This window comes from Bidens hawaiensis, unplaced genomic scaffold, assembly GCF_021521415.1.
Source record: "Bidens hawaiensis isolate Kalapana, Puna unplaced genomic scaffold, B.hawaiensis_p1.1 tig00012134_1, whole genome shotgun sequence".
In the NCBI taxonomy this organism is placed as follows: Eukaryota; Viridiplantae; Streptophyta; class Magnoliopsida; order Asterales; family Asteraceae; genus Bidens; species Bidens hawaiensis.
Window position 1 is genome coordinate 365,343 of NW_027491975.1, and position 7,347 is coordinate 372,689.

At 33.5% G+C, this 7,347-nt stretch overlaps 1 protein-coding gene across 1 annotated transcript; it reads left to right on the top strand.

Moving 5' to 3' along the window:
• Positions 1-1,086: 1,086 nt before the first annotated feature.
• On the top strand, positions 1,087-5,517 carry LOC143540013 (peptidyl-prolyl cis-trans isomerase CYP37, chloroplastic-like). Its single transcript, XM_077033180.1, has 13 exons — positions 1,087-1,300; positions 2,647-2,907; positions 2,986-3,075; positions 3,160-3,255; positions 3,332-3,439; positions 3,653-3,702; positions 3,770-3,872; positions 3,939-3,992; positions 4,581-4,739; positions 4,827-4,949; positions 5,037-5,086; positions 5,195-5,302; positions 5,384-5,517. Exons 1-13 carry the CDS (start codon positions 1,103-1,105, stop codon positions 5,388-5,390), a joined length of 1,407 nt encoding a protein of 468 aa, XP_076889295.1. The 5' UTR covers positions 1,087-1,102; the 3' UTR covers positions 5,391-5,517.
• The last annotated feature ends 1,830 nt before the right edge of the window (positions 5,518-7,347 follow it).

The following is a 7,347-nucleotide window of genomic DNA, read 5'->3' on the forward strand; positions in this document are numbered from 1 at the left end:
CCAAAAGGAAGGTGTGACACGGTGACTGGTTTTACCCACACTAATTTCAGTATACTTGTTGCTTGCTTGTTATGATTATTAGTTTTTTTTTCAACAACTTTAGAAACTACTCTATATTTGACCAAACTTATGAGTTCTGATGCTTTCAGTGACTGGCATGTGAGTCTTCTTCAACTTTAGTTTTAAGTTTTCTTAAGTTTTTTTTTTTTTTGGTATACGTAAGTTTTAATGTTTGATTTATTAATACGAATATGTATTTGTATCAATAAATTGATAAGAGTAGAGACTCATAGTAAAGTAATATCGCTAACTGGCAGAGCATAAAATAGCCTTCGAATTGAGATTCACTATTGATTTGAGTTATACTATTTTGAATTTATTGAAATATTATAAAATACTGTCAAATTTACTGTGGAGCCCGTCATTTATTTGCACACGCTTACTTGACTAAGTTTTATTGAAACATAAAACCCTTTGAAACAAATAAAACGATTTAATTAGTTGGTAAAAGTTATAAAGGTGAAAATGGTACATGGATGTAATCCATTCTAATCTTAAAATCTAATGGCCTTTATGAAAATGATTAACAACATAACAATTGACTAGAAAAGTTTCAGAAAATATAAAACTTTTATAGCTTATGTTGTATGACTCGTAACCTAGCTTATGAGGTATGGTGCTTTTGCTGGGGATGGGGGGTGTGTTTTCTCGTTCAACTCGCCTAAATCTCGCATCAAGCTATCGCCCACTATGGATGGCCTAAATAAAGAAGATAGGATGTATGAAAGGAATGGAAATTAAAGGAAAGTGTTCCTTCTTTCTTTTTTTTTCGTCAAGTTAACTTGGGAACCCAGTGTAATGAAAATAATAAACTTTGTTTTCTTTTTTCTATAACAAGGACTAAATATGGGAGTATGCCATAGCTTAGTACCCTCACTATAAATAAATCCCCACACAATTCGGATGAGATCAACTACATGCAGTCCCACGCTGTTCTCAATCCTTGGCTGACGTGTCCCAATAAAAAAACAAGCAAACAAAAGAGAACCACACGCGGTCTCATTAATCCCAACTGGAAGTGAAGTGAATAGATAGGATTTGGATGATGATGATGGTGGTACCCGCCAAAAGCTGCAACAATCTGCCCATGGCCGTCCCGTTATCTTCAATTAACCTCTCGGTTTCCAATCGATACCGTGCCTTCACGACACGGTCCTTGTTCCTGCTCAATACAAGTCCACTGAAATCATTTCAACCGAAGCTTATTAACTGCATTTTGTCAAAATCGGAGCAGTCAACGGTTAGTATGAGTTCTAATTAGTTTTGAAGAGTTGATTGTTTACGCAATGTAGAGTAACCGTTTCCGATGCGGTTTCTCGTTAAAAAAATATATGATAGAATAACACGCATTTCGTAATTAGGTCAAACTTAGTTTAGAGTTTACTTTACATATGCATTTTTGTCAAAGTTAGAGCATCCAACGGTTACTATGATGAGTTGATGACTACCTATACTAGTGTTGTTATCGGTGCATCGTTGATTATTTACGCAGTGTTGATTAATCGTTTATGATTCAGTTTCTCATTACAATATGATAGAATAACATGCATTTCGTAATTAGGCAGAAAATACATTTGGTTTATGAATTCGATTTCGTTTCAGTGGTTTAGATTCGTAATCAGCTCAAAATTAGTTTGGATTTTTCTTTAGGTATGCATTTTTGTCAAAGTCAGAGGATTCATCGGTTAGTGTGAGTTTTATTAACACTAGTGTTGTTATCGTTGTGTAGTTTTGAAGAGGATTCCTTGTTGATAGTTTACGCAATGTAGATTAGCCGTTTGTGATGTTGTTTCTCGTGACAATCTGATAAAATTACACGCATTTTGTAATTAGGTAGAAGATACATTTAGTGTATGAATTCAATTCCATTGCCTGCCACTCTATTGTAATCGTTTTATAGTAAATTATATATAAAATAAATAAATGAATATGTAATCAGGTCAAAATTAGTTTAGACTTGTAATCGTTTTAGACTTTACTTTTAGGTATGCATTTTTGTCAAAAGTAGACCATCCAACGGTTAGTATGATGACTACCTACACTTGTGTTGTTATCGGTGCGTAGTTTTGAAGAGGAATCATCATCGTTGATTGTTTACGCGAGATTAGCCATTTATGATGCTGTTTTATTACAATCTGATAGAATAAGACGCATTTTGTAATTATTCAGAAGATACATTTAGTGTATGAATTCGGTTCTTTTTCAGTGGTTTAGAATTTAATCAGGTCAAACTTAGTTTAGAGTTTACTTTACAGATACATTTTTTGTTAAAATTAGAGCATCCCGTGGTTAGGTATGAGTTCTACTTACACTAGCGTTGTTATCATTGTGTAGTTTTGAAGATGGTTCATCAGTAATTGCTTATGCAATGTAGATTAACCTTTTTATGATGTTGTTCCTCATTACAATTTAATAGAATAAAATACATTTCGCAAATAGGTATAAAATGCGTTTAGTTTATGAATTCGATTTCATTTCTGTAGCTTGGATTCGTAATCAGATTAGATTTTACTTTAGGAAGCATTTTCTGCAATTCTCAAATCTTTCAAATTCTCCCAGTTTTACTAGCTGGACTTTGTCATGTAGGAATGTTCAGATCACCAAAAAACCGAAACCAAATTATGTATGCCAGTTTTACATCGTGGAATTATGAAGCTGGGAGCTGCAGTCTCTGCAATTGCTGTTATCATTCAACTCATATCTCCAGTGCCATTATCCGGATGGGATGCACCATTTCTTCCACCTGCTGAAGCTGTGCTCTATTCACCGGACACAAAGGTCCCCAGAACTGGAGAATTGGCTTTGAGAAAAGCCATCCCTGCAAACACAAACATGAAAACTATACAGGTCCATCAAACAGTATTTATCAGTACACTTCTCTGTTTTGATACATCTTATGTTGAAATTTTTCATGTTTTCTTGTAGAACTCTCTGGAGGAACTGTCATACTTGCTAAGGATTCCTCAGAGAAAACCTTATGGAACAATGGAGGGCAATGTAAAGAAAGCTTTAAAGGTTGTTAGTTAATCACCCTTTGACATGTTAATAATGATAAGTGGCCTAATTCTTTTTCCTCGTTGTTTCATATATGCTGATCAGATTGCAGTTGATGAAAAGGAATCTATTTTGGCAAGCTTACCAGCTGACCAAAAGGAAAAAGGATTGGCAATTTATGCATCTCTTACTGATGAGAAGGTACTTTGCAAGACAATGTGCCAAATATACACAAGGTTTTACCACATGTTCTAGAACAATGTTTTTGGACTTGCAGGGTGAGTTGCAGACTCTGCTTAGATATATAAAGGATAAGGATCCAGATAGAGTATCAGTAGCTCTTGCATCTTCACTTGATTCTATTGCCCAGTTAGAGCTCCTACAGGTACATTGCAAGTAATACGAATGGTCATTCTATCAGATTGTGCTTTTTTGTAAACAATGTTGGACGTTTTGTGCTTTGTTAAAAATAATGTTGACTTTTTTGTACTAGTTAATTCCCAGTTTGATAAAATCTGAATATGCAAGTTACATCCATTTTTAGATATACGATTGCAGTATTTTGTTTTTTACAGGCTCCTTATTTTGTTTTTTACAGGCTCCTGGGCTATCTTTTTTGCTGCCTGCACAATATTCAAACTATCCTAGGTAAAAGTTCACTTAGAGTTTTCCATTTTCTTAATCTTTATTCTTTTTTAATATTCATATATTTTAGGCTCACGGGGAGAGCGGTTGTCGAATTTGTGGTTGAAAAAGGAGATGGTTCAATGTTCACTCCACAATCTGGTGGGATACCAATAAAAGCTGCTAAAATCCAGGTGAGCTGAACCTTAAACAGCCTATGTTGTTTTGTGATCTCAAATGATCATTCACCGTATTCACAGGTTGTTTTAGACGGATATTCAGCACCACTGACAACAGGAAATTTTGCAAAACTGGTAAGGTAGTGTGACATTACATCATCTGTTTAACTCGTCTTCCTAGCTTCATTGATCACTTTAACGTCATGTAAATTTAATAAATGAACTTTTGATAAGGACTGGAAAATAGGTCTGTAAACGATCATTTAACTTTTACCGAACACCAACAACTAAACGGACGGATTTTCTTGTTCATGTTCGTTCGTTAAGAAATTCAAACTGTTCGTATTCATTCTTGTTCGTTTGTTTCTAAACAAACAGTTCATGAACATAAATGAACAAACACAAACGAACATAATTGAAAAAATATAAGTGAACATAAACAAACAACCATGAATGAACTCCCATTGAAGTCTAATCCATAAAGTATATAATAGTGTCAAAAGTTAATAAAAGAACGAACATAAATGAACGAATGAAACATGCGTCATATTCGTTAGTTTAATTAAATAAACAATAAATTTTGTTCATGTTCATTCGTTTATTAAATAAACGAACTTCCCACCGAACAATTGACAAACAGTTCACTGAATGTTCGGGTCGCTTATAGGCCTATTGGAAAATAATTATGAGTTTAGAACAAGGATAAGATAAGTGATTGTTCAGGTAATTGATGGAGCCTATGATGGGATGAAGCTAAAATGCACCGACCAGGCGATTCTATCAGACAATTCGATTGACAAGAACATAGGTTACAGTGTTCCTCTAGAGATAATGCCATCTGGTCAGTTTGAGCCACTGTATAAAACAACTTTAAGCATACAGGTTGGTGATTGGTTCATATTTGGTCAAATGTCAATACTTCTTTCTATTCTTGTTTTTTAATAACGTTTCATGTTTACAAAATGGAAGGATGGAGAGCTGCCTGTGCTTCCTTTATCTGTCTATGGCGCAGTTGCTATGGCCCACGATGACGTGTCTGAGGAATACTCGTCTCCAAATCAGTTTTTCTTTTATCTTTATGATAAAAGCTATGTGAGTATATAGAATAATCGTAATAATGTTTATATTTTCCTAAATTATGAGTGTGTGTATAATTAACACTTGGTTATGTGTCAACAGTCTGGCTTAGGAGGTTTATCTTTTGATGAGGGTCAGTTTTCTGTATTTGGGTATGTCTTTTAAACCTTTTTTTCTCTTTATATTTCATGAAACTGAGATAAAATGTTTTATAACCATAAATCTACATGCTAAACTAATAACTTAATTAAAACGCATAGATACACAACTACTGGAAGAGATGTTCTTCCTCAGCTCAAGACCGGAGATGTGGTTCGTTCTGCAAAGCTAATTGAAGGTCAAGATAATCTTGTATTGCCAGCTGAAAAGTAAGTTACTATTTTTTTAAGTTTTGGTTTATTATTATACTCTACAATTATGTTTTATTCATTTTGGCTTGGTTTGTGCAGTGTATAAGTTAAAGTTTCAAGAGCCTTGCATGCCAAACTTATAGAAACAAAATCGAAACGTGTAATTTTGAATTCGAACAATCAACAGAGAGGTTTAACTCGATTATAGAGTTGATATACGATATTTCGTGTTTGATCCCTTCTTGGTGGTCACAGTGACCAGCTTCAGTTATTGCAAATTATTGATGACATTTTTGTTTTGACCCCTCAGTTCTTTTTATCAATTATATAAAACAAAGTTAATATATATCATAATATCAAGCAATTGAGAACTTTTGAGTGCGAACTCTTTTCAAGTAGGGATGAGCAAATGACATATACCGGTACCAAGTGTTTTAAGATGATCCAGGCCGGCCGGTATCGGTATTTACCGAATTTTTGCCTAAGGAACCGGTAATGTACCATACCATATCAATACCGAACCAGCATTTTCGATACTGGTACCGGTACCAAGTTTTAAGAAATTCAGGATTGGTTCTGATACCGAACTCATCCTTAATTTCAAGCCTTTGTCACAAACAAACCATGTAAATGAAAAAAAAACAAGTATTGTTTTGATATTTGTATGGTTTAACAGCATTCTTATGCCCATTGATACGTCAACAGCATACTTAGATTTGTTTTGCATGTCACTTTAGAAAATACTCGGTGAACAATGCCACTTGATTGTCTAATACATAAATAATACATAAGAACGAGTATTGGATGCAACATGACACACATGCAAAGGCAGAACATATATGGGGTGGGAAGGGGCTGTGGCCCCTCCATGACTTTGGGTTTATAAATGGGTTTCTCTTAATTTGGAAGTTTATGTGTTTTTTCTTCTAGTATGAATGAAAAGAAGGATGGGAAAAAAAGTGACTTATTAAATTTTTGAAAATGATAAAAATGGATAGGTGTAAAATGAAAACACAAACATACACACCGACACAATTATCCATCTAACCCCTTCCCATACAATAAAATGATAAAATAAGTGGCTTTATATAAATTATATCCATCGGTGCTTTATATAATTTCCGTCGTTCAAAAAAAATGATAAAATGAGTGGCTTTAAAGTTTGATATTCAATTTGCATTATTGATTATTCGTTTACTTGATTATTAATTATTTTATTAGTTTGAGTATGATGTATACAAGCTAGTTTAATGAATTAGCCTAAGTATTGGGAAGTTTTATCCCGCAACAAAATGCCATGAGTTTTTTTTTGTCGTTTATTTCTAAGAACTATTTTTTTCTTCGATATATGATCTTTATATAGTGTAAAAAGTTTTTTTTATATGTGTTTGAGCTTGTGATTAATTTAAGATTTTCGTCCCCCCCCCCTTCTATGAATATGTTTAAGTTCCGCCACTGCACACATGCATATTTTTTAACGATGTCATATGATCTCTAATACTTGGAATCACTCGTACATCAAGTTTGAGTCATTTATTGACTCGATTAATGAGGTTTTAGCTTTTAGAATAAACTTCATCAAGTTTTTTCCGTGCGCTATGTCACACTAATATATAATAATTCTGTCAAACATTTATAGATATGAGTTTGAACATGGGACATCTAATTTAACTCATACCAAAGAAACATGTGTTCAAATGACATTTTAATGTGTTATAAGGTGTTTCCTTCCTTTAGACGTTCAGGGTTTGGATCCCATAATATTATTAGGAGCAGATAAAATTCTCATAAAATTAAAATCCAATATTATTAATCAACTCTAAATAAATTGAAAGTACAAAATTTCCTAAATGTTACGTTTTTTTAATATAAAGTAACTGGCTTTCAATTATTTAATCCAACATTTTTTTTTTTCGGTTTTTGCATGTTCACATTGGGTTTGAACCAGAAAATCATAATATTGGGCCTAAGTCTACTTATCAGCCCATAAATGATGAATGTACAAATTGCTTCCATACATAACAGTTAAAATTATCCAGTAGGCTATGATTGTATCACATTCC